The sequence below is a fragment of the Panthera uncia genome, assembly GCF_023721935.1.
Source record: "Panthera uncia isolate 11264 chromosome E2 unlocalized genomic scaffold, Puncia_PCG_1.0 HiC_scaffold_20, whole genome shotgun sequence".
Classification (NCBI taxonomy): Eukaryota; Metazoa; Chordata; class Mammalia; order Carnivora; family Felidae; genus Panthera; species Panthera uncia.
Genome location: NW_026057589.1, coordinates 22,019,736 through 22,046,469, shown reverse-complemented (window position 1 = coordinate 22,046,469; position 26,734 = coordinate 22,019,736). Strand labels below are relative to the sequence as shown.

Here is a 26,734-nt window from a genome sequence, read left to right as displayed (position 1 = left end):
CGCCGGGGGAGCCGCAGGCCAGACGCCTGCCATCAGGGGTCAGTCCTCACGGGACGCCTGCCATCAGGGGTCAGTCCTGCCATCAGGGGTCAGCGCTCGCGGGTCACCCCTCGCAGGGGTCAGTCACTCCCCTGCTGTGCCTGGCACAAACCCGAGGAGAAGAGCCGTGGTTCCCAGACACCAGATGGGAGACGAGGGGGTGGCTGCAGAGTCTGCAGGAAAGAGGTCACACGGCGTGCGAGCTAAGGAGCCTCACACCTGCCACCAGAAGCCGCCTCTGCCCGGCTGTCGGTAACACTGGCACAGATTTCTCCGTCATCTTTGTCTGCTTTCGGAGAGCGTGGTGGTCTCGCAGCCGCCAGAGAAACCTCTCTTTTCTGGGTCTCTTCACGGGACACACAGCCCATGCTTCCCCCAGGGAGCGAGCGGCAGAACCTTCTCTGCTTCAGAAGGAAGCCGTCGGCCGAGCAGGCACGCTGCAGACACGTCCGTGCTGATGTGGCTCTAACACAGCCGCGCAGAGCCTGCGAGGTCCCCAGGGTGCCCACAGCCAGGGAAGAAGGTCCTTGCACCGCTCTCCCTCCCTCCCTAAAACAGGAAGGGTGTCTTTCCTCCTGGAGCTAGCTTCCTGTGACTCCAGTTCCCGTCACACGGTGGGGACCCGACAGAGAGGCGGCGGGAGCCCCAGACCCACCTGGCCCGCCCTGAGACACCCACGGCCCCCTCGGCCTCCCCCCCTACTGTGGGAGCACGCCCTACTCCGTTCCACTGCTGAAGAAAAGGCTCCCAGATGGTCGCCAGTGACTGCCCGGGGTCACTGGCCAGCTCGTGATGTCCTTCTCTGCATCCGCATGTGCACCCCACCCTCTCTCTCTCCTGCTCGTCCGCTTGGTCCTATGTCACAGGCCTGACACTCAGGAGTACGGACAGTCACCTTGGTTTTAGCCATGTAACCCCAGGGACGCTTTGGCATGTGGATGGGGGGAGCATTCAAGGCAGAGGGTGGGTGGGGAGGTCGGGCAACCAGATTCTTCTAACTGCTAGTTCTAGAGCAGCGTGGAGTGGCTCTGGGTGCTGCTGATGTCATGCAGGGTCATCGGGTGGGGTGACAGCCAGTCGCTGGCCTAGGAGAGTGGCGGGTACCCTCAGTCCTCCTGGGGGGGTGCCTCGGGCGACCTCCCGTGGCCTACTCAGCGGTCATCTGCTCGATGTGGTCGCTCAGCAGCTTGTACTGCTCTGCAAAAGAAAACAATGTTAATTCTCGGAAGAAAGACGTCGACACGGGCAGGGAGGTCCTGCCCCTCTCATCGACCAAGCAGGATCTCGCCAGGAACGGCGAACCCTGGCTTCTGAAGACGGGCAGGGCCACCGAGCCCTCGGCGGCCAGCACGCTGCACGTCTGGCTCCTGGAAGGGGGCTTCTCGGAAAGCGGGTGCCTCTTCTCGTGGAAATGACATGAGGCCGAGGAAGGCACCGTGCTGCTGGACGAACGGCACCGGGGCACCCAGGCCCGAGTCCTACCCACCGCACAGCGCTGCCTGGCGGGCAGGGGCCAGTGTGCTTGCCCAGCACCGTGGGGCTGATGACAACATTCCGGGACGTTCCAGGGAAGCACTGGGCATTCTCCTGCCTCCTCAGGCCACTCCTCTGTGGCCCCTTTAATTTGGTGCAGGATGGAGGGCTTTTGTTTTTGTTTTAAAGAATACTGTGTGAATCCAAATTCGTGTAAGTACTTAAGTGGAAGGCTTTTTAGGCCACAAGGGAAAGTTTTGGTAGCAGGTGGGATGACCCACAGAGGCTGTCTGCACCAGTGGATTAGGGGAGCGGACATGTAACGTAGCCTCTTTCGTTCCAGAGGTCAGAGCTTCTAGAGAAACCTCGAGACCCCCTAAGCCCGCCCCCACCTTCTCCGCCTGTCCCCATACCTCTCATGGCAGTGTGGCTCAAGAAACAAAACCAGGCATACGGTGGCCGCTTAGGGGAGGCAACTCAGGGTCGGAGCTTGGCCACGGTCAAGTTCAGAGTCCGAGCGCCAGGTTACATCTTGGTCTTTGGCGGTTTGTAAACACTGAGCTGGTAAGCCTCTCCTCCCCCGACCCCAGCCCACCACCCCCCACCCTGGCCAGTCCTGCTTATGCAATGACAAGTGTCCCACGCGTCTGCACAGACAGGAGAACAGGACCGGTGAACCTGCCAGACAGTGTAGCACATTTCTAATTGCAACACCGGCAATGCTTTGAGCGGGGTGGGAAACTCCCAGCAGGCTGAGCGTTTGTTCCTAAAACCTGACGCCCCCGCCCGCCTCCGGCCCCCGCTCACCCTCGTCCAGATTGCCGATCACCGCCTGCTTCTTCAGGAAGTCGCTGCACAGCTTCTGGTTCAGTCCGAACGCCAGCATGTTGTGAGTGAACGTGCTGGGGGGAAACACCCGTGAGCTAGCACCCTTCCTGTTCCCCGGGGAGGAGGGGGAGCCGGGGCCCGACACGCAGCCCCCCTGAAGGTGCTAGAAGCGGGACTCAGCGGTGGTGTCCCCGGGCAGCCGACACCCTCACCGCGAGACTGGGGTTAGGACGCGCGTTCACTAGGAACCGGAATCCAGCCTCGATGTCACTCGTCGTGTGCTTTCGAGCCATTTGAGGACACGCAGCTACGACGACGTGGTGTCACGGAGGCGTGACGCCGTCGGGGACGGCACCCCCTCTGCCAAGCGTCTCCTCTGGGGGCCCCTTGTCACCGCAGCTGGGCACCACGAGGACGGGTCTTCCCGCAGGAGAGAAGCCCAGCTCGGCCCCGCCCGCCCCCACTCAAGTCAGGGTCCCCCCGTGGTCCCGGGTGGGGTGGCCGTCCCGGGCCCTCACCCCAGCTGCCCGAAGGTGATGTTCTCGTTGAAGCGCAGGCTGTCGTTTCTCTCCTCCTGGGTCATGTGGCACCACTTCTCCCTGAAAGCACAGGTGACAGGAGAGGGTCTCAGGACCCCGTCGCATCCCCAGCCGCTCGCCCCCTGCCCTGGTCTACAGGTGCTGCCGGTGCCCGAGCGCGGCCTCCCTGACGCGGACAGGGAGCCCCGTCCCCAAAGAGCCGCTTGCTCTGCGTTCACGCAACGCCTGCCCGGGTTCTCACACGCTGCCTGGGGAGCCCAAACACACACTTAATCGCCTCGTCCTTCCCGGGACGAGGAGACCCCAAAGCTCACACGCTTCCTACTGACCCAGAGGTGACGTGCGCTTCGTGCTCGCCCAGAACGTTCTCTAGGAGACGAGAACACCACCCTCCGTACCCCTCTCCGTGGTTCAAGGATGGGAGGTCCCGGGCCCATCCGACAGGCAGAGAGATGGGCAGAGGGGACAGGGCCCTACTGGCGCCCCGGGGGAGCGGGCGTACAGAACCCACCGGGGAGGCTCGCAGGCTGGCACCACGTCTCCAGGCCTCCCTGGCTCTTCGGTGGGGTCCGCACAGCCTCTCGTGGCCAGGAGGCCCGGGGAGCAGGGGAGGCTGGATGCGTCGAAGGCCACGCTGCCCTGTTAGGCGGGATCTTGGCTCTGCTGCCTTTCCCCGCCCTGGCTTCCGCGTGGCCAAGGTTTAGGCTCCATGCCCCTCCCCAGAGCACACAGATAAGAGCCCGGTCTGTTGGGGGCCCCCGCACACCGTCCCCCACGACCACCATGAAGAGGCGCTAGGCCTCCGGCACCAAGTGAGAGAGTAACGCGGTGTGCGTGTGGCTGTGCACGTGGAGGCCTGAGGACAGAACCGCCCGTCCCGTGTGGGGGCACAGACACCAGCCCGCACAGCGTCTGGGGCGGGGAGGGGGTTCTCTGGGCGGCATTAATCCTGTGTCGCGACTGAGAGCCGTCTCCAGCAGCTCTCTGCAGTGTGCCGTCTCCCCCTCCCCTGGCGGGGCGCCCCTGTCTCCAGGGGACCGGGGTCCGTCCAGCCCCGGCACGGACCGCTCCGTGCCCGGCCCCTCGGGCTGCCGGCAGGGGCAGATGCGTCTGTGGAGGAGAAGCGCGTTTCAGCCCATTTCCCCTTAAAACTTAAGCTCTGGGTGATGAGTCTGACTCGACCAAGGTTAGGAGAGAGAAAGAAGCCAAGGGAGAGAAGAGGCGGAGTGAGGGAGTGAGGGGTGGGGGCAATGGAGAAGCCAAAGGAAGAGCAAAAGAACCAAGAACATCGAATCTTCGCTGCTGCCCACCCACCGGGCCCAGGGCCACTCCTGCCGCTGCGGCTCAGTGGGAGACCACAGGACATGAGGGGCACGAGAGCCGTGAGGGGCGGGGTCACTCCCCGTCTCCTCGTGCCGATGACAGGACGCCCATGAAGAAACCCAGAATATGCTTCCAGGCATGATGCTCATCCCATCCTGTTCTCCTTCCCACCCTTTCCCTCCAGTGGTTACCCTTAGGGTTGTCCAGGCCCACAAATCCCCATTCCACCATCGGGCCTGCCGTGTACAGTTGCACAGGCTGTGCAGTGCACAACCCCACACCATGTAGGAATGACTCAGGGGCTCTGACCCTCCTGACCTGGATGCAAAGGTGATTCTTTTTGCCATGGCTAGGGCTAGAAGTGGGACATGTAATCTGACCTCTGAAAAAAGAGGTGGGAGGTCATTAGCAAGCCACTCATCAGGTGACGCCCGCAGTCGAACCAATTCTTTACAACGGAGTTCAACACCCAGTGCTGGTCGAGGTCTCACAGCACACGGAGGGCAGAGCGTGTGTCTAAACTGCCACAGTGGGAATTTGGAGGTGAGCAACAGACACCTTTGGAAAAGGAGGCTTTTCCGCCTCGGAGTATCATCAGCCGAGTTTACCAGAAAGCAGGTGGAATGCTGGCCTCCCACCCCGATCTCGAAGGAACACTCGCCCTTCGACTCGCCCTTCGTCCGGGCGAGGCCCGGGGCGCGTGTGTGCGGTGGGGGCGGGGGACAGGTCCTAGATGCGTGGGGTCCGACCACGTCTGCTCTGGGTGAGAGGGCCCAGGGGGCCCGGAGGCCGGCATCCCCTTGTGGGCTCCAGGCCGACCAGTCTGGAGGTGGCCGGGATGTTCCAGCCCTGCTGGGCCTCAGGCGCAGTGCTAAGAAGCCTTGCCCTCGGGAGGCCGTGGCTAGTCGCGCCCCCGCCCACAGAGACTGTGGGAATGGGGCGGCTTTGTCCTAACGGGGGTATCCCAAGCCCAGTTGCCTCTTTTGTAGCCATCATAAGGCTGCCCAAGAAACAAGATTTCTCATAAAACAATAAGCACTAAAAATACATCACCGATTAAAGGAAGCACACTTTGGGAAGTTTCCAGCAAAGAAACAATCATTGTATCAGAAACCGTATTTTGAAGAGGCAGGCCTTTCACTCTGAAAATATATTACAAAACATCTCTGACAAATACGAAGGTCAAACGATTAAAGTCAGACCCCACCGTGGCTCGAAGGAAGCAGCCCCGTTCTAGGCCCTTCTCTTCAGGGACCCCCCCCCTCACACACACACACACACAGACTCCATGCAGCACGGTGGCCGGGAAGGAGGGGGCGGCTGTCCTCCCTCCCTGTGGCCCCTGCACACCTCGGCGCCTGGCCACGGAGAGGCAGGCGCTCCGCACCCGTCCATGGCTTCGAGCCGGGACCGGGTTCCCCGGCGTGAAGTCAAGGCGGGGGGCTCGAGGGCGGCTTAGGAAGGGCCGGAGTGGCCAGGGCAAGGCTGGAGTCGCACAGAATCGGACTTCGCGGCTCACTGTCTGAACCGACCCCGGGCCTTCTGGGGTCTCGAGTGCCCTATCTGTTTCCTCTTCCTGGTGCTCTGTCCTCTGCGACCTCCCACCCGTCGCCGGCCTGTCCCAGGGCCGGGCGTGCCCCCGAGTCTGGGCTCCGCCCCCCGCGGCAGCTAGCGGGCAGCTCCCGCCCTGAGGCGGCCCTGGCGGGGACCCCGGCCCTGTAACATGAACAAAGTCACGTGGACACACACCTCTTCTTCTCCTCCTCTCCAGCATCCCCTCTGGAGCGGCAGCAGAAACAGGTAAACAGAGGAACATGTCAAAGTCATGCAAGATATGTGGATGGAAAAAAGAGAACAGCGAAAGGGGAGCATTATTACAGGCAGAAACAGAGAGACGCAGAGAGACGGGGTACTCGAGACTGTTCGTCCGCTGGGGGCCCGACAGCTACACAAGCGGCAAGAGGAGACCCCGTCCGCCTACAAGCATCTAAGCATTTCCTGCAGCCTGGCTTCCTGGCAGAGCGTGGAATTCTCTCTCTAGAATCTCCCGGATGGTTCCAGCATCTCCCCGCTCGGCGTGCTCCCTCCGCCTCCCTCGGGAAAGGCAGCCGCAGCACGCCGCAGGCCACCCCGCCCCGTCAAGGTGAGCTGCCCCCCAAAAAGAGAGGCTGCACTTGGGATCCCCCCAGTGCTAGCGGACCGGTCTTAAACGGCACGCACGTGCTCCCTCCTGCCAGGGAGAGTGACTGGGGGTGGGGGGAGGTCTCCCCCCGGTTAGAGAGGTTCAGGGGCTTCAGGGTCCCATGACTGGGGAGGGGGCCAATACGGGGACGCGGGACCGGGAGGGCTCTGCCGCACTTTCCTGCCCAGCCGCCATACACAGTGGGCAATGTTGGCTCGCTGTGGCCAGAGAGGCAGTGACCTCCAGCCTCGGTGCCTCCGTGGAATGGTTTACAAAAGGGGTCTCCTGACGTGGCAAGACCACCCTCGGGGATGCTGGGGAGGTCTGTTCAGGCTGCAGACCAGAGGTGCAAAGCTGAATGTAGCAGCCGTGTCTCCAGACATCAGCTCTCTGAGCAGAGTCCGCGGCGGGGGCGGCCGGCCCTGCGCCCCACAGTCCCGTGGCCGCGGTTCGTGCTCAGGATTCTGATTTCTTACAGCGACAGGCAGAGTGGAGCCTGGGGGGGTCCCGATGGTTTCATTCTGGGGGAGGAGGCGGTTTTTAGGAGGGTCAGGGCAAGTCATGCCAGAGCCCAGGGCAGAAAGCGCTCATGCAAGCTGTGGACCCCCACCCACGAAGCTGTGCGTGCCCAGGACCCTGCGGGCAGCTCGCAGGGCACCGGGGTCAGAAGGAGCTGAATGGGAGACAGACGCCGCGGACCCAGCCATCCTGCTTTCCTCTTCAGGAACCGGAAAATAAAGCCACTCCCTGGTCTTCTCCCCCAAGGCGAAGCGAGCCCAGGCGTTGCCCTACCTGGTGGTGGGAGACCGTTTTCTCCTCTCACAGTGCACAGCGTCAAAGAAAGCCGCGTTCCAGAACCTCAGCGTGTGCCTGCGAGACAGAGGTGTGCGTAAGTCCTCTCCGGGGAGGGCCGGGAGGCGGGTCTCAGCACACGGGAGGGGTAAGGACGCAGTGTCCCACATCTGTAGGAGTTTCTGATGAGTCTCAGACGCGGAGCAGAGAAGGAAAACAACGAGCATCCGCCTTTGTCCCAAACCGAGGTGGCGCTCCTGGCTTCCGGCCAAGGGTCACGACAGCACCTGCACCCCTCTCCCAGGACAAAGGCGCAACGCGGGCGGTGTGTGGGCGGGACGGCGGCCGGGCGGGTGAACCCTGCATCCGTCAGGCCAGAGCCGAAGCTACCGCCCGCGGGGCACGGACGAAGGCCGTCTTCCGCTTGTCCACCCGCGCTGGGCCTCCCAGTGGAAGCGGGGCATTTGGTGGCACCTGCTGCCTTAGGTCAGGGTCTAGTAACATAAATGGGAACCCGGCACCGACAGGCCACGTGTAGAGAACAGACACGTTCCCAGGGACACACGAGTCAGAAACGTTCTCCTTAAAGAACTACGCGGAGGGCGTGTGGGCCAAATCCGGCCACTGCCCCTGTTGGTGTCAAACAGGTTCTACCGGAACACAGCCGTGCCCGGGCACATTGTCCGTGGCGGCTTTTGCACGCCAACAGCGGAGTTGAGTACTTGCCCGCAAAGCCTGAAATTTTTGTCGCTTGGCCCCTTCTAGAACGGGGTGCCAAGCCCGCTGCAGGTGATAAGGCAGCAGCCGAGTCGCAGCCCAGAAGGCCCGCGACAGAGCCCCGGACAGGTGTGACGTGGCCGGTGGCTTCTCCCTGCTTCCGCGGAACCTGGCCACGCTCCTGCGCCAAGTTCTCCCGGGGCCACAAGGCTGTCTTCGAGGGAGGGGCGCGTGGGACGCCCTGTGGGCTCTAGGTGCTGCCTCTCTGCCCGCTTGTGAGTGGACACAACCCAGGGATGGGGAGGCTCTGGAGGGACTACAGCAGCACGAGAGGTCGAACAGAGCAAGACAGAGGGCAAGGTTTCCCCTGACCACCGGTCTCTCGTTGTAATGACGACTTTCGTCTCTGTACGTACGGAGGAAATAGCTTTACTGGGATAGAATTCACATACCGTGAACTCAGTCTTTTAAAGCAGACAGTTTCACAGTTTCTAGTATATTTGGAGTTGTGCCACCATGACCACTATCTACTTCCAGAACACTCCTCATCCCCCGTCCGGCACCCCCGTACCCATTAGCAGTCTCTCCCCTCCCCCTACTCACCTACACTGCCTCCGGGGACGTGCCTCACCTGAACCGTCTCCTATGAACGGCATCGAACACCAGCTGGTCTCTTCCATCTGGCTTTTTCACCGGGCTAACTATTTTCCAGGTTCCCCCACGCTGTCACCTGTCAGTGACTCTTTACGTGGCTGAATACCGCGTGTCGCGTTTCGCGTGTCCACGCGTGGACATTTGGGCGCCCTCCACCCTTCGGCCATCACGCGCCCATGTGCGTAAGGTTTGCCTTGAGGACCCGTCTTGGCTTGTTCTGAGCACACCGTCGCTCACAGGGTAACTCGACGCGTAACACTTCGGGGAACTGCCAGGCCGTTCTACACGGCGGGCGGCCCGGTTTACATTCCCACCGGCGCCGGAGGAGGGTTCTGATCTCCCCGTGGCCTCACGGACACCTGCCGCCGCTCGCCTTTTTGATTGTGGCCCCCCTGGCGGGCAGTGACCGCGGTCGCTGGGGGAGACAATGGTGCCGGGGCTGCGGCCTTACCAGATGGGCTGCTGCTTCAGGTGCGTGTACAGGTAGATCTTTTCCCCCTTCCTCTCTTCCTCCGGGCTGCACACGGTCACTGCGGGGCGGGGGGCCGGGGTGAGAAACACCGACCGTGGCTCTGGCTGCAGCCACGCCTTGGCGAGCCCCTCGGGGACCCTCCCGGACAAGGAGTTTGGTTCCTGAGTCCTCTCCCCAGAGAAGTTTTCCCCGGAAGTCCAACACAAAATGACCGACCGGGTGGAGAGAAGTCAGGGGTCACGCACGGCATCATATGCTGCCGGGGTGGTGGGGGGAAGGGGCCCAGATATTCAGGGGCCACTCGGTGGGGCTGCTAATGCCCAGTGGCCGGGTCACAGGACCAGGGGCGCTGTGGTGGCCACACCCGGGCCCCCGCCGGGAGCACTCACCGGTCTTCTGCGGCTTCTCCTTGGGCTTGCTCTCCTCCTCCCTGGGGGAGAGACACCACAGCGGTGACAAAGTGACCCCCTGCACATTTTCTCAGCTCTATCCGGGCTGCTGAGCCCGGATTATGTCTTGCAAGCGATGGGTACATTTACTGCGACTGTCTCTGAAAAAGTGTCATTAAAGCAACGCTACATTTACCAATTGCCAATCTTCCAGAATTGAGATGTGGCATTTAGGCTACCTTGCCCCATTTTCTCTGAATCCAAAGCTGCCTGCACCAGACGAGGAACGGAGCCAAGTCATGGTGGAAACCCGCCGTCGGAGGTGACAGTGGGGACTGCAGGGGGTGGACGGGCACCGGGAACCCGGGCACTCTCTTGCTGACGTGCCCCCTTTCCTGGGAGGTCTTCACTTCGACACCCCGTTCTCAAGTGCCCCGACCCAGAAGGCTCCCAAGCTCCTGTGGGAGAACAGCTGTCCCGGGGGACAGTGGTCTCTCCACCGCCCACTGACTCTCACCAGAGGGCTTGTGATCCCGCTCCTGCCCGCAGGCAGTTTCCACACGCTCCCCATCAGTCCCCCAGGGGACACCCCTGCCCAGCAGCCAACCCAATGGCATTTGCAAAGCACAGAAAACTCGGGGTGAGGACTCAAACGGGGCCGGCCGCCACGCTTCCTGGGAGCGGCTGGCAGGCCCCCAAGGTCACCAGACTCCCCCCCTGCCAGGCCAGGGCCTCCCAGCCACCGCCACTGGCGGGCCGAACGCGGCCTCTGCCGTGGGTCCCAGAGGGACGCACACCCGGCGACACCTACTCTTGTTTCCTGACCAGGGGTCCCTTCAGCTTGGTCTCCAGCCCCCCGAAGAAGCCCTTGACGTTCTCCGTCTTGGCCGACGTGTTCTTCAGCAGCCGCTCGGCGATGTCCTTCTTCTCTGCCAGCCAGCTGTTGGCGGACTTGAGGTAGGAGTCGATGCTCCCCGCGGGTTTCTCCTTGGACTCGGGGGGCAGCAGCTGCGGCTTGCCTGGAGCGGGGAGAGGCGGGAGGGGGCAGGAATGGAACCACACTGCGTGGCAGCAGCCGTTCTGTGGTGGCGGCCGCGACACGCAAAGGCCCCCAGATGCCCGGGAAGGTGGAGGGTGACGCCTACTGTGTACGAGAGGGCAGCCAGGCGCACAGGGGCTAAAAGAAACAGGTGAGGAGCCAGCCCCGAAGAAGCTGGAGGGCCTGAACCAGGAGCGTGGCTTCCCGGGAGACGACGGTAAATAGGCCAAGGCCCCCTGCAGCAAAGGGTCTCCTGCAGGACAAGGCGCCCCCTACAGGCAGAGGGTCTACCCGAGGTCAAGGCGCCCCCTACAGGTCAATAGGTCTCCTGCAGGTCAAGGCATCCCCTACAGGCAAAGGGTCTAGTCGAGGTCAAGGCGCCCCCTACAGGCCAAAGGGTCTCCTCTGAGTCAAGCTGCCCCCTTCAGGTCAAGGCACGCCTATAGATCAAGACCCTACCTCAGTCAAAGATACCCACTTTGGGGCAAAGTGCCCCCTCGGGCTAAGGTGCCGAGTGTCCCCTACTAACGTAAGCTGCTCTGTGCGCAGATGTGACTCAGACGAGCCGCGTCTGCTGTTCTTTGAGAAGGAGGAGCCACGGTTTGGACCAGGGGATCCCATGGATGGAGGGCCCGCCCAGTGCTGGCCTGGCCTCGAGCTGAGGCCGCCTGACCAGCTATCGCCAGCAGAAGCGAGGCATGGCGAGGACGGGCAGCTGGGAGCGGAGAGAGGGCGAAGCCACGCTGCAGAGGACGTGGGGTTACAGCACGAGAGCAGACCCGTGTGTCCTGGGGGGGGGGGGGGTGGGAAGGGAGGCCAGGCTTAGCGCTGCCCTGACCCGGCTCTAGTCCACACACAGGCCCCAAGTGGCCTTCTGCCTACGGCGGCCTGAACGAGTCCCTCTGTCATGCCCAAGGAACTTCACGCAGGGAGCCTCGAGCTCCAATTACCAGAAAGTTCCAGCGCAATGAGCCAGAAGAGCTGTCAGATCTCGGGATGAAGAAGAACCCACACTCTTCGTGAGGGCCTCTCCAGCCCACACCCAGGGACGCTTTCCTCCCTAAGACCCTGGCCCGCTCCCCCCATCTCTCTTCAACAGCCAGCCATCCACCTCACATTTTGCTAAAACATGAAACTGATGTCCTCACATCCCGCTATTCCCGAGTCTACCGTGAAACGTCCCGCCAAACGAACCTGTTCTCTCTCCTCCTAGCTGCTGGGTGGTCTCCTCCCTACCATGGATAGTCAACCTCATGACCCACGACACAGACCGCGTCTTCTCCCGTTTTAGGAATCTCACTCATCAGGTGCTATTGTTTTCTGGAAGCCTCACGCCTTTGCCTTTAATCGGGAGGAAACCCTCACTTGCTGTCACATTACAGGTTGACAAGTCTGGGGTTTCCACGTCTGTCCCCACGGCCGCCGCGTCCCTGGGCCTTACCGATGTGGTAGTAGGTGAAGCACATGGTCATGAGGTTCTTGGCAGGCCCGAAGTCGTCCATCTGGTGGCACCTGATACGGGAAACGAGGCTGACTGAGTAAAAAATTGTTGTGCCTCTCCCTCAGCCTGGCCTCCCTCCCTTCGAGGCAGAACAGGAAAGGCTCAGGACGCTTAATCCTACACACAGGAGCAGCGCCAGGACTGGAAGTCGGGCCTCGGGTCTCAGGCCAAAACCACTGGCCCCAGGCCACGCGGCCCTCCAGCCCCTAGTTCTCAGGAATCAGCAGTGAGTTAGAGGGTCCATGCTGTCAGTGGTTTTCAGTTACATCAGAACTGAAGTTACAGAAACTGAAGTTTCTGAGTTACGTCGGAATCACCGCGAGGGCAGTTAAGATGTGGACTCTTGGGCCCACCCCCAGAGTCTGGTTGTGTGGGTCTGGGGCAGTTGGCCTAAGAACTTGCATTTCTAACACACTGCCTTGTGAAGCTGATGTTCTGATGCCCCTGGGCCCCGGGACAGCACTTTGAGAACCACTGGGAATATGAATACCTCCCTGCCCTACGTCACTTGCTGAAAAATCTAATTAGTATACACAAGAACCTTTCTATACTCAAAAGTGTTCTCCAGATGTAAAGGATTATCATTATTGTATTGTTCTTACTATGTTAAGATGTATGAGCTACACAGAGGTCCGGTCAACTCAGCAAGCGAAAAGCGGGGGGGGGGGGGGGGGGGGAAATCTTCAAACAGGGGCCCCGTCTGCCGCTAGGAATGTGCACTGCGACAGCTGCAGATGTGATGGTGACGTCTACCAGCACGTGAGCCAGGGCAGATGAGGGAGAGGAACAATCTACCACCCACGGGGCATGAGTCGGAGAAACGCTGGAACGTTCAGATATCGGAACATCACAGAGCCGTCACAAATGCAGAAGTGCATGTGGGTGCAGTGCCTTTCCTGGAAAGACACAGATTCTCTGGGGTGCACACCATCCACAGGAGTCATTGTCAGGGGGAAGACCGCAGGAGCCAGGGCAGGGCTGTATAAAGGGGATCCCCTCTCCATTTTAGGCGCTGTGCCTCCCTATCCTGTGCTTCTGCACTTTTCTTTCCCGTTTAGTTCCTAACCTTGGATGAGTATTATTTAAAAAAAAAACAAAAACAAAAAAAAGTCGATGGACTTTATCTAGACAGTAGGGTCAGGGCCAGTTAGCTTTCAATATAAAAAGAATACAAAACTTAACTAAACTGCCAATAAAATCATAAAAGACTATAAATAAAAGTAAAAACGAAAGGCACTCATAAGCTAGAAATTTTTTAAAAAACTCATAAACTTTAAAAATTAGTAAATATTTAAAACATATTTCAAGGTTTCTTTCTTTTCTCTCAAACACACACAAAAATATATACACTCACAAAGCAATGGGGGAAGATTCTGTGTTTCGGTCCGGTTGGAATTTGAAGGGAATTTCCTCCCCCCGCACCCCAATTTTATTTAAGGGAAAATTCAAAGGAAGTGGAGAATGAAATACTTCTGTTGCCAAGCGGAACAGGTGCAGTCTCTGTAAAATATGGATTCGTGAGAATTCCTATCAATGTGACTGGAAGCTGAGTGGTCTCAGTGCCAGGGAGCCTGTTGTGCACAAGACAGCTGGGCCTGCTTGGAAACTGCACCTCCCCCCCACAGCTCCGAGACCCAGAAGCCCCCCACGGGAGCCTGTCTTCAACTTGGGACATTCTGAGCGAGCGCCGGAAACATGGGGATCCTCCTTTTTAAGGTCTTTCCCCTCCAGTCCGTGCCCCACGTTCGTGGGGGAACAGAGAGAGGTGAGGGGACCTCCAGACACAGGGGGGCTAAGGGTCACAACAGCAGCTACCTTTCTGCGGGGAGGAGGGAGTTTTCAAGCCTGGAAGGACAATGGGGACATGGGGACAAGCCACGGGGCTGCTTTGAGGCCATGATGACGGAAGGAGGGTAAGCGGGGGGGCACAAATGACTGTCAGATCGGGGCTTCCCCCCACCCTGGCCTTTCCCACCCACGGTGCCTTGCCTCCCCTCCCCCGCATCGGTAAAGCTGCTGTCCCACGTCTCCAAGGCAGAGCCACATCCCCTCCATTTCATGCTGGGGGGAAGGGGGGGCGGGCTGTCGCCTGCTCTGACACAGGTCCAGGATGGATGACGTGGGTCTGGCAGCCCTAGAGCCCCGCGGCCTGAGGGGGAGAGAGCCGTGACTCACTCACGTGGCCTGCCTCCCCCACGCACACCCCCTACGGGGACTACTGTGCTGTCTGTGATAAAAGGCTCCAGCGGGGCCTAATTAGCACGCAGGGCAGGCTGCACTCATCGGGTCCCATCCGATCATTAGGCGGGCGGTTGTCTATCTAGTTCGAAGCGCTTCACGGCAGGAAATCAACAAAACGCCAGCGCCCTGCGCAGGAGGGCAGGGTCAAGTGCGTGTTATCCCAGCCCGTCCCGAGGGCCCTGGCGGAGGGATCTGCTCAGGCCCAGGTGCAGTGCCCTAACCTCTCCTGCGGGGGGCCTCGGGGGAGGACCCAAACTCCCTCCCGCGAGAGGCCGGCACGGCCTTGCCTCTGGGTGGATGCCGGGATTTCCGAGCAGGTGCTGTAAGGCCCGGGTTAGGACGGGGCAGGACGGGGGTCGGGGGGAGACAGGCTCTTAGGGCAAAGGCTGTGAGCAGCAGCACGACTTACTCGAACAGGACGACGGCGAAAGACTGCACCAGGCGGTAGAAGGTCGCCTCCGAGACGCACTTGGTATTGCAGCGCTGTCCGGGAACAGGGCAGACGCGTCACGGGGCGCGCAGGTGGCACAGGGCTTACCGCGCCGGGCACCGCTAGACACAGCGGGGCCCGCGAGCCCCCGGCGGTAGCAGCCCCGCCTGCGCTTCGGAAACCGGGACCCCGAGCAGAGCGCGGGCCCGGACACACGACCGTCGCTCGGCAAAGCCCAAGCCGACGTCTTCCCGCGTCTCCTCGGAAGTGTTAAATCTAGGGATGCGACACACCCGCCCACACAACACAGAACAGTTTGGAGGGACTAAACCCCCCAAACGGCAACACGCGCCATTTCTGGGTTGTAGATTTGTGGGTCGCTTCTCTATTTTTGCTGATCTGCATCTTCTAATTTTTCTTGGAGCCAATAAATTGTGATAAAGACACCTTAAAAGCCGGGGCGCCTGGGCGGCCCCATCGGTGAAGCCTCCGACTTGGGCTCAGGTCATGATCTCATGGTTTGTGGGTTCGAGCCCCGCATCGGGCTCTGCGCTGACGCCTCGGAGCCCGGAGCCTGCTGCGGATTCTGGGTCTCCCTCTCTCTCTCTGCCCCTCCCCTGCTCACGCTCTGTCTCTCTCTCCTTCAAAAATAAACATTAAAAAAAAAAAAAAATTAAAGTAAAAAATACTTTAAAAGCTAAGAGTTTAAGCTACTTTACAGAAAAAAAAGGACCTAGCAGGTATTTAAAAAAAAAAAAAATTCTTTTCTGAATTCACATGGCTGTCACTGCCTTGATGATCTTTGTAAAAACTGAATATTGTGGATTATGGAAAACAACTATGCATGGACACAGTCCACAAGCTTGCCCTTAAAAAACTTGTCCCAGGCACCTGGGTGGCTCAGTCGGTTGAGCGTCTGACTTGATTTTGGCGGTCATGATCTCATGGTCGTGAGATCGAGCCCCACGTCAGGCTCCGCACTGACTGTGGTGCCTGCCCGAGATTCTTTCTCTGTCCCGCTGCCCATCTCCCCCACTCACTTGCTCTCTCCCTCTAAAATAAAATAAATTGTAAGCAAAACACAACAAAACTAACTTGTCTGTCATTTCACGCAGTTAAAAGACCGGTTTGCTCGCGTTTCTTTCTAGCGGGGGGCATCTACACGAGCTACTTTTCCAACTTCCTGCCATTCTAACTAGGCCTTTTCAGAACATCTTTGGGTAAGTTTTACTTGTTTTCCTGCTGGGTCATTTCCCTGGACTCCTTCCTCCAAAGTGGGTGAGGCAGACGTGGCCCCAGTGTCCCAGATCACCAGCACCTGCCGTCCCCACCCCTCACCTGGGCGCTCACGTATCGAGCAAACCACTCCCGGCCTTTTCCGTTCTCACTGCTACAGTACTCCCCAAACTTGGCTTTCTCCTCCTGGTCCAAGTCCTCCCTGAAAGGAACAGAGGAGAAGAAAGCAACCTTCAGTCCTCTGGAACAAACACGGCCACAGCAGGGGACGGGGGGGAGGAGGAACGAGTAAGTACTGCCCTGCCCCCCCCCACACCCCCTCCCCGGCCCCGGCTCACCCCACCCTCAGGCGGCCCCCACGAGGAAATGGGGTCGTTTCTATTTCAAAGACAGGAGACTGGCTCAGGGGACCAGACACAGCAGGCGAGTGGCAAATGGGAGCTCCATCCAGACGTCCCGGCTCCAAAGCCCCTGTCCCATCCCCTCGGTCCTGCCTCCCGTGACATGGGAGCACCGGCCGGGGTCACACGACCCTCTGAGGGCCTCGTTCTCTAGCTCAGCCGCCTTCCCACTCATTGGTGAAGTCAGCACAGAGCCACAGCACATTCCAGAACAGCTAACTTGCTCAGCCCCAGCAGCACACGCTGGGTTGATGCGGGGGGGTGGGCACGGTCAGTTACCATGAGGACCCAGCCTGCTCCCCTCTCTGACGATCCTGGCTCTGTGTGTGAGGGAGACTGGGGGACCCTGGAGGGGGTGGGGGAACAGAACGCTCCCCCGACCTCAAACCACTTCTGATCACTCTTCGTGGAAAGCCGATACACTACCCCACATGCAGAGGCAAAACAAAGAAGCGGCAGAAGGCTGAGGCTCAATCAGCTCGTGCGATTTTTCATTTATTTAAGGTTTTGTGGGAAACATCTTGGTCTCACTTATCCCAAAATACCAACACCGGATGAAACAGGAGAAGGTGCCAGCCGGTTTGCAGCGATTTCTGGAATGCTCTCGAAGACGCGTCCAGCTCAGCTGTCCTTGCTCCGTACTGCTGACGGGCTGTGGCAAATATAGATCGGCCTTCCCGACAGATTAGCAGGCTTCTGGGCTTTCTCCCCTTTCATTAACTGGGTGTGCTCAGAGGAAGCTGACTCATTCCAGTGTTAGTCAAACAGAATTAGGAGGGAGCCAGATCTGCTCTCCCAGGATGCGTTCAAAATCAAACACGAATGCATGTTGGGAGAGTCCGATATTCGGATTTCACTGAGCTCTTCCCTTTTCTCTTTTTCCTTTTCTTCATGTTTTATTATTGTGTATTTCAGAATTTTAAAAATATTTATTTATTTTTGAGAGAGAGACAGAGCACGAGCGGGGGAGGGGCAGAGAGAGCCAGAGACAGAATCCGAAGCAGGCTCCAGGCTCTGAGCTGCCAGTGGAGAGCCTGACGCTGGGCTCGAACCCACGAACTGTGAGATCATGACCTGAGCCGAAGTCGGACGCTGAACCCACTGAGCCACCGGGGGCCCCTGGTCTTCCCTCTTCTAACTGCAAAGAAAACGGAGATACACCTGGCAAAGGCAGGAGTCAACCTTGCCAGATTACAAACAAGGGACCCAAATCGCGGTAGGAAATAATGCCTCTCTGCACTGTGTCAACAGGCAGAAGTTCCTACTGTGTTAATAAAACTGGAAACTTATCCTGTGGGGTCCTCAGCTCCTCTCACGGAAGGGCGTGTACAGAGAGTGCAGAGGTTTGGTTAGAATGCAGATTCAGACTCAGTGGGCCTGGCTGGGGCCCGAGACCCGCACTTGCCCCAAGCTCCCGGGACGCTGACGCTGCGGGTCCACAGACCACAGACGGGTGGCAAGGCCGCCAGGGACTAGCGGGCGGCCGGGACGCAAGGCAACGGCTGACGTCGGAAGCCCAGGGCTTTGGGTTTGCGCCCCACCCCCACGTGGAGATATGGACAAGCGGGGGCCCACCCACAGACACCCCCTCCTCCGCCTGATCCCAACCCCCCTCCGCTCCGTGTGTTCCCTTGCCAGGGCGCCTATTTACACCCCAAAAAACTGCGAAGGAAAGGCAAGAGAGAGGAGCAAGCGGGGCGCCTGGGGGGCTCGGTCGGTTGGGCGTGCGACTTCGGCTGGGCTCCTCATCTCGCAGTTTGTGAGTTCGAGCCCCGCGTCGGGCTCTGTGCGGACAGCATGGAGCCTGCTTGGGATTCTCTCTCCCTCTCTGTCCCCTCCCGCACGCGGGCTCTCTTTCTCTTTCAAAATAAATAAATTAAAACAAAAAAAAAAGAAAGAGGACCAAGGAAGGGCCCCCACCCTGGCAGCTGCTGAAGGCCCCGCTGCCCACGAGCACGAAGAGGAGTCTGGGAAACGGAAAGTTTCCGGCCTCACCGGCAGGTGCGGGAGCGCAAGCCCCACCCCGACGGAGAGCCGCGTCCCGGGGGCTCACCTGCCAGAGAAGATCTTGTCCACGTAGCCGCGCATGAATTCCCGGAGCTCCTGGGTCTCCTCGTCCTCGGCCGACTCGGCGCTCTGGTTGGAAGAGAAGGACTCGTTGGAGGAGGAGCGGCGGTACCGGTCCCAGGACGGGTGTGGGGGCAACTCGCCCATGTCATTCTCGCTGTCCGCGGACTCCGTGGTCTCGCTCTCCGAAGCCCCGTCGCCCTGCGAGCTGTCCCCATCCTGCAGCTTCGGAGGCAACGCCTCCAGGGGCGAGGGCGCGGCTGGCTCAGTCCCGAAGTCAAGCAGCGCGCCCACGGGCACCTCCGGGGCCTCCATGGTTTGGGGGGGATTCCAGGCGGGAGGGCCGGCGGACCGCGTTCCCGGGGGCGTCAGTGGGAGCTGGAGGCCACGCACAGGAGCTGCTCGGGCGCTGCCGGCCACCAGGCGTCCTCTGGGGCGGCTCTCGCGCCCTAAGGCATCTAGAAGGGAAGGCACATCAGCGTTACCGCTGCGCCCGCGTAAGGGGAACGCAGCTCGGAGACTCCAGACTCCGCCGAATCAGCGAGGCCCCAAGATTCCCTGGATAGGGAACAGGCTCCAGACGTCCAGAATTCGGGACGTCTCTACATGGACATCATTTCGCCACCGTCTACTTTGCTGTCACAACACGCCTGGCACGTGGTAGGCACTCGGTAACTCTTTGTCGAATAAACGCACGAATACACACCAACGATCGGGATTCCTCCAAACTCAACAGACTTCCGAGGCACCGGGCCTGCTGGCCCTCCCCCTGCTCTGGGCCACCAGACTGATGCCACTAAACAAAAAGGCTGACCCCGGGCTAGAATCAGAACATCACCAAGGACACACGGGCCCGCTCCCTGCCGTTGGAGTCAGCGGCCATGGGAGACGGTGTCGCCCAGCTCGGCGGGAAAAGCCACCTCTGCTAAGCACGTGGGGCCCCTCGGCTGCCGGCCTGGCATCTCTTCCCTCCCGGGCTCCTCTCTGCGGAGTCTTCCACTCAAGACCCAGAACCTCCGCAGGCCGCCACACAGACGTCCCTTCTCGCGTCCCTCGCACGCCCTCCGACGGCTTCTGAGTATCGTGTGCCGCCCGGACCCCCCTTCTCCTTCCTGCCCCCTCCCTGCACACAGCCGGCTGGGGGACGGCGTGCATCCGTGGCACCCGTTCCTTCTGCCGCTCCCCCTTCCCGCTCCGTGCCTTCTTCCTGCCTCCCCCTGCCCGGATGCCGTCCATCGCCCAGGGCTGACACAGCCCCACCTCTCCCGAGCAGCTCACGCCACCCCTGTTCAAAACTATTCAGCGATTCCTCCGCACCCCTCCAAATTTTATTTGCACCCATTTGCAATTCCGTTAGCGTCACGGGTAGATATTAGCATCTCTGCTTATCCCTCTGGAGTAAGAGCCCCTGGAGCACCTGTGTAGCCATCCAGCCTCCAGCACGGCCTCGACTAAGGGAGTGTTGGCCGCACGTCTGTGAATGCGTGGACACAGCTGCCCGTGAATGTGCTCGAAGGGCCGGGAGGGTCCACGATGGGACCGGAACCTTCGCACCTGAACGGGGTCTCCCGGCTGCCAGCTGGGGAGTCACCCACCGGTTCCGCGACCCTCCCTCCCGGGTGAGGAGCGGCAGACAGCTCAGCAGGAAGCGAGATCTCACCCTCCTGCCGCGTCAGCTCCCCCAGACAAGAGCGACCTCGAGACCGGACACGTCCTCCTCCTCACCCTCGGCAGACCCCAAGCATCTAGCCGACAGGTGGCCAGCGACACGGCCGCAGTGCGTCTCCTGAGCGTAATTCAGTATCAGAACCGCCTTTGCTGCCTGTTAAGAGCGTGATGCTCACAAATCGATCACGGGCTCCTCTGAATTCCCCAGCCCAGGATATTTTTAAATGCCCTGAGTCAGGGAGACGGAACGCTGGCTCCTTGCTCTTGGAGTAACAACGACACATCTTCGGTAGAGTCCTACGAAGCTTGCGCTGGCCCAAAAAAGAGAAGCGAACATCTCCACCTAAAAGAACTTTCTGGGCCAGGAGAGCAACGTGGGGTTTTCAGGGGTTCAGGAGACAGCGCTACCACTCAGAGAGGCAGAGACTGAGGAGTGATGGTCTGGAGCTGGGGGCGGCCCAGACTCCCCTCCCACCACCTGTGCCCACGGGCTCTGCTCTCTGGGCCGGGGTCTCCCCGACTGAGACACTGTGGTCTAGCTTGCATTCTTTTTTTTTTTTTAAGTAGGCTTCATGTCCGGCATAGAGCCCCAAATGGGGCTCAAACTCATGACCCTGAGATCAAGACCTGAGCTGAGATCAAGAGTCAAGATGCTTAACTCACGGAGCCACCCAGGTGTCCCAGTCAGGCTTGAATTGTAAGATCATTCTGGCCACCACCTTCTCAGACTCTCCAAAGCACAGAAGACCACCCCTGTAACAACACACTGGATGTTAAAAATGGAAAAATCACACATATCAGAAATCCACCCACCCCAACCCGACCGAAAACACTGTATTCGAGTAGATGTACAAACTATTCAAATAGGCAAGTCACGAAGGAGAAATACTATTGCTAAATGCTTAGGCAATTCTTCAGCCAGCACTAATAACCACACAGGCAGATAAGCAAATTAAAACAATTTGGTGCCATTAGGTACCAAGTTAGCAGAAACTTTAAAATGCAATCTAAACGCTGATGAGGATACGGTCAAGTTAATACCCTCAAGTAACCCTGACAATAGGGATAAATAAGGCTCTAGAAACTATCTTTATTTATGTATTTGTTTATTTATTTGTCTGTTGGTTGGTTTATGTAATCTCCGCACGCACCGTGGGGCTCAAACTCATGACCCCAAGATCAAGAGTGCTGTGTTCTTCTGACTGAGCCAGCCAGGTATGCCTGGAAAGTATTTTCTATAGCTCTTACTTTTCTATCCTCTGATCCAAGAATTCAAATGCTAGAAATGTATCCTAAGAAAATAATTCAACTCAAAGCTAGTTACGTGGAGAAAAATGCTCCCTGTAATAACAGTGTTTCTTTTTTTATTTTATGTTGATTGTTGAGAGACAGAGAGAGAGAGAGACAGAGCTCGAGTAGGGGAGGGGGAGAGAAAGCGGGGGGAGACACAGAATCCGAAGCAAGTTCTAGGCTCTGAGCTGTCCGCACAGAGCCCGATGCAGGGCTCGAACCCATGAACGGTGAGATCATGACCTGACTGATGGAGCCATCCAGGGGCCCCAGCAACAACAGTATTTCTAATCCTGATAAATTGGGGGGGGGGGTGGGATCTAAATACAGGAAACTGGCAAATAAATTCTAACAAAGTGATGCAACAGTAATCAGTGAATGATGCAGTTGGAAACAATTAGAACGTGAGTGAATGATGTTCACGTCACAGCCAAGTAAACAAAACAGTCTGCAGTCAAAAATATTTCCTGAGCGCCCCGCCCCCCCCCCCCCCCCTCCCAGCATGCCGTCCCCTGGTCTGGCTGCTGCGAATATTGTAGGGCGTGAATTGTAATCTTCTTATGTAACAGAGAAGCATACGTACAGAAAAGGGCTGGAAAAGAAGACAAGTGCATTATAGTCCTGGCACCTTTCGATTTTGTTCTTCATCACAGGGATGCAGTTTCTGAACAAGTGAAAATTCTGAGGGAGAGGGAAACAAACTTCCGTACCTCGAGACAGTGTCACGCGGTGGGACAGGCTGCACCCACGTACCCAAGCAGAACCCCCAGCTTCGGGGCTTCACGATCAGATCGAATTATCACAGCTATTTCTGGTCCGGCCTGAGGCTAGCAAGCGGCTCTCCCAGCTCTCCCTAGCTCGAAATTCTGGGAGTAGGTCATCCTTTCCCAGAAGCCTCCTCCGTGGGCTCAGGAAGGAGGGAGAGGCACAAAGGGGGGGGGGGGGGGAAGGGGCGGGGGGCCCAGTCCTGGCGTGTGAGGGCGCCGTGGGCCACAGCGTGCAGACCCAGGCCCGCCGCAGAGCAGGGCACGGTCACCGCACACTGCCGGCCCCCGGGGCCCTCAGCCCGGGGATGCCATCCCTCGCGGCAGAGAAGGCAGGGCTGCCGAATCGGGCCACGGAGCTCAGACACCAGGGAGAAGCAGCCGCCGGTGGTAAGGGCCTCGGAAGCATCCCACCGTCTTCCTTCAGGAAGGACGCATCATTATGAGCCTCCGTGCAGGACAAGGGGACGGTCGCTCTGAACACACAGGATCCCACACCTCGCGTGACCACCTGTCGGGCCGGCCAGAGGGAGTGGCCCCTCGGGAACCAACTCGTTCGTCCCCGCTCGGAGCCACCAGGTGCGGCACTCGGGACCCAGCGGCACCAGATCTAAAGAGCTTTCCGAAGAACTGCGGAAATGCACTGCGTGAAATCCTCCAATTCCCCAACGCGGGCAGCGAATTCGAATTCATTTCAAAACACCTCGTGGGCCGAAGAAAACACATCTGTGGATCGTGCCCCAGTGCCTTTGGAGGCTCCCGAACCCACTCCAGGGCCGCAGACTCTGAGACCTGGGGATTTAAATCACAGCAGCATCGTTCCAACTACGCCGCATGCACATTGAAAATGCTTTTCTGTGGCCTTGAAGTAGAACAAGCCTTCCTGCGATCGTACTTACACTTCACTTCCTGGGCCTTGGGGCACAAAGTTTCCACCAACCAAATTAGGCTAAAATTCTAATTCGGGGGCACCCGGGTGGCTCAGTCGGTGGAGCATCTGACTCTTGATTTCGGCTCAGGTCACGATCTCATAGTTCGTGGGATCGAGCCCCAGGTCAGGCTCGGGGCTGAGAGCACCGAGCCTGCTTGGGATTCTCTTTCTCGCTCTCTCTGTCCCTCCTCCGCTGGCACGCGCCCTCTCTCTCTCTCTCTCTCTCTCTCTCTCAAAAATGAATAACAAATAAGCTTAAAAAATGTATAAAAACAAGTAAATAAAATTCTACGTCAACCTATAACCCAAAGGCCTTAACCACCCAACCTGCTCATTCAACAGGTATCTCTTTTCTTTTCGCTTCTTAAGTAGGTTTTACGTCCCACCCTGAGGTGGAGAGTCACATGTGCTACTGACGGAGGCAGCCAGGTGCCCTCGACAAATACTTACTGAGCAGCTACTATGCGCCAGCAGCTGGGGGTCCAGTCACGGACGAGCCTGTAAGGAGCATTTGGTGTTGGGCGGGCGCAGGCTAAGAGATGGGGCGGAGGAGGGGTAAGGGGACGGGAGGGTAAGAGACACTTGATGAAACAGAAACCCAAACAAGAGCTTCAGAAGTACTGAGCGCTGCTGCGAGTCCCCAGGCGATGTCCCCGAGAGCGACGAGAAGGGCTTCTTTGGACGGGGGGTCAGGAAGGCGGATATGAGCCGAGCGGGAAGGAGCACCGGCCGAGAAGACGCGAGCGTCCTCTGACACAGGAGAGTGGTCCAGGCAGAGGGAACAGCCTACACAAAGGGCCTAGGCAGCGAGGACTTTGGAAAGTTCGGGAACCAGGAGGCTGAGGGACAGCTGCGGTAGGAGTTTAGGCACAGGCATCTGTACGCACAGGACGGGAGCAAAGGGGCAGGCGGGGTCAGGCCAAGGTGGTCTCCTTCTGACCTCCTCCCCTCCCCCATCCCTCCCCGCCCCTCCCGCCACACCACCCAGGCTTTCCCGCCCTGCCCTGAGGCCCCAGCTGCAGAAGGAACTCGGAAGGAGATTGCTTTCCTGTGGCTGCTCAGCCGCATCCCCACGGGGCTTTGCTCAAACTCTGCACCTTGAGCAATCAGACGAGGCTCCCTGGGGGAGAATCCGGAACTTTCCGTAACTCTGCCCCTGGCCATCCACCTCAGGCGACTCCCTCTCTTTTAGTGTCCCCAAGAACTATCAGACGTGCTGCTCTTAAAAAAAAGAGAAGGGCCTGCGAAGCCTCGCTCACCCGGCGTCCGTGACAGGCTGTCTCACAATCACGCCCATCCAGCTCGTCCCTCATCACGCGACGTCAGTAAATCAAGCCTTGGAGACTCACTCCCAAGCACACAGCTAGGAAGCGACAGCACCCACAATCCAACCGCAGGACCACTGCTCTTGACCACGAGGCTGGCCCCCTACAGCTCCCTCTGGGGGTACACTTTTGGAAGCGGGGTTGCTGGGTCAGAGCTTCGCACATTACTAAGGCTGACGATGGGGGCTACCAAACCACCTTCCCCGAAGTCTGTTCTGTGGCCACACACACTCGGTGGGTTTTAGATCTGCACCCTCCTTCCGCGTGTAAGGTCGAAACCCCAACTAGCCCCCAAATTCAGAAGTCTGACTCATCTGTTTCACTCGGGGTTAAGTGCGGGGCAGTGCGCGAGGAAGGGCGGGTCCGTTCTGCACACCAGGGAACTGGGACCCACGAGGCCAGCTGTGCCTCTGCAGCCGGATTGTCCCACAAGCCCCAACCTCCGACGAAGGCGTCTGGTTTGAGTCCTTTGCCTGACGACTGACCCAAACAGAGAAAGCCAGCCTCCTGCCTCAGGATCCAGCTCCCATCAGACCCACACTGGGAAAGTCATTCATTTTGTTTAAGTATTTTTTTTAATGTTTATTTGTTTTTGAGAGAGAGAGAGAGAGAGAGAGAGAGAGAGAGAGAGATCGAGCGAGCAGGGCAGGGGCAGAGGGAGAGGGACACACAGAATCCGAAGCAGGCTCCACGCTCTGAGCCCTGGGCGCAGAGCCCGACCTGGGGCTGGAACTCTCGAACCGTGAGATCGTGGCCAGAGCCAAAGTCCGACGCCCAACCGGCTGAGCCCCCCAGGTGCCCCACATCCATTTTTTAAAAGATTTTCTTTTTAAGCATCTCTACTTTGATCGAGTAGAGCGGGGCTCACGGAGAGGTGTTCTCGTCCTCCTGGCCCACGAGGAGAGGGTGAACGAGAGCCCTGCTGTGGCAACGGTGACACGGACAACAAAGGACATCGAGGCCAATATTATCAGAAGAGCTGACGCTTTCCGAGGCACAAAAATACGTAAAAACGTTGTTTGGGACCACTCTGTCACACGGTTGGGCAGTGCTCTGTTTTTACTCCTACTTTAGAGACGGAAGTCTGGGGCTGGGGGAGGCAGGTGCATGGCTGAGCGAGGTCACCTGGTGGGTGGGTGGGTGGGGAACAGGACCACCTGCTGTTCTAGGAGCAGAGGTCAAAGGTCCCTCGCAGCTACTGCCTGAGCTCCTGGGACATTTGGACCTCTCTCCAGCCACAACTTGAATGTCACCTGCTGGCACCTCCCGTAAAGTAGCGAGCTAACCTCCCCGCAGAAAATCTGCCTTGCTTTCCCTAAGGGCTGCAGAGGGCCGGTGCAAATCAGGAAAACTGCACACCCCTGACGGATGCTGATTGCTTTACTGAAAGTCCTTGACCCTGAGACTCAAGTCCTGAGACTTTCAACCCCGCCTGCTCTGTGCGAAACAGAGAGTCCAAACAGAGAGAAGGTGAGGGTCTTGGGTGAGAAGCAGAATGTAAGGAAGTCCCTCCCGCAGTCATCAGACTCACGTAAGCTCCAGGACTTAACCCTCTAAACATGGTTCGCTCCCCAGACATGGGCATCCTATTGAATTCACACGGCCTTCGTCGCCTAGCATCAACTGGATGCCCTCTAGGCCTTTGTACTAAATTTTGTTAAGAAAATACAACCGGATAACCCAAGAAAAGTGTCCTTTCCTCCCCTGTGGTTGTGGACACAGGGTGTCCTGAAGCGCCTGACTGCAGGAGCCCGAATGGGAGGGCAGGGTCGGTGTGACCGGCTAAGGAGGCCAGTGGCCCTTAGCCCCTCTGCACCGGGCCGGAAACGGGGCCAGGGCTCGGCCAGGAGTCGACCGTGGGTCCCACGGCCTCTTCGGACTTGGGCACCACGTTCTTTTCCGGAGCCACGTCTTAGCCGAATGCCGCCCACCACTAGAGGGGACAGCCTAGCTAAGGGGGGGACCCCCGATCCTTCCCACATGAGGCACAGCCCAAGGAGCCGAGCCAGGATGCTTTTAACCTACAGCTGCGGTTCCCAAACTGGTGCCGGGGCACCCCGGGATACCTGAGCAAACTCACAGAGGTCCTGTGGGATATTTCAGGATTTCCAACATTTTTTTTTTTTTTTAATTTAGTTTTGGGACAGAGAGAGACAGAGCATGAACGGGGGAGGGACAGAGAGAGAGGGAGACACAGAATCGGAAACAGGCTCCAGGCTCCGAGCCATCAGCCCAGAGCCCGACGCGGGGCTCGAACTCACGGACCGCGAGATCGTGACCTGGCTGAAGTCGGACGCTTAACCGACTGCGCCACCCAGGCGCCCCTATTTCAGGATTTCGAGGAAAATACAGCAATACTGGACATCTTCCAGACACAAAGCAAACTGCTGGCCCGAAGCAGTTCACAGCTTCACCGTTAGCTCACGCTGGATT

At 58.8% G+C, this 26,734-nt stretch overlaps 1 protein-coding gene across 10 annotated transcripts in view; it reads right to left on the bottom strand.

Annotated features, from left to right (window-relative positions):
• Positions 1-394: 394 nt before the first annotated feature.
• Positions 395-26,734, bottom strand: part of KIAA0513 (KIAA0513 ortholog) — a 58,231-nt gene continuing 31,891 nt past the window's right edge. For 4 of the 10 annotated variants that reach the window (XM_049622689.1, XM_049622688.1, XM_049622690.1 and 1 more), the window contains 13 exons: positions 18,310-18,781; positions 15,958-16,057; positions 14,599-14,672; positions 11,889-11,959; positions 10,220-10,427; positions 9,409-9,449; positions 8,999-9,077; positions 7,177-7,254; positions 6,861-6,905; positions 5,952-5,981; positions 2,859-2,939; positions 2,320-2,414; positions 395-1,236 (listed from right to left, as the gene is read on the bottom strand). In XM_049622689.1, the coding sequence (XP_049478646.1) occupies positions 1,187-1,236; positions 2,320-2,414; positions 2,859-2,939; positions 5,952-5,981; positions 6,861-6,905; positions 7,177-7,254; positions 8,999-9,077; positions 9,409-9,449; positions 10,220-10,427; positions 11,889-11,959; positions 14,599-14,672; positions 15,958-16,057; positions 18,310-18,638 (1,281 nt within the window). In that variant the 5' untranslated portion in view covers positions 18,639-18,781 and the 3' untranslated portion in view covers positions 395-1,186. Of the gene's footprint in view, positions 1,237-2,319; positions 2,415-2,858; positions 2,940-5,255; positions 5,345-5,951; positions 5,982-6,860; positions 6,906-7,176; positions 7,255-8,998; positions 9,078-9,408; positions 9,450-10,219; positions 10,428-11,888; positions 11,960-14,598; positions 14,673-15,957; positions 16,058-18,309; positions 18,782-26,734 lie in introns of those variants that run through there. The other 6 variants (XM_049622692.1, XR_007455921.1, XM_049622693.1 and 3 more) reach the window with 6 other exon arrangements.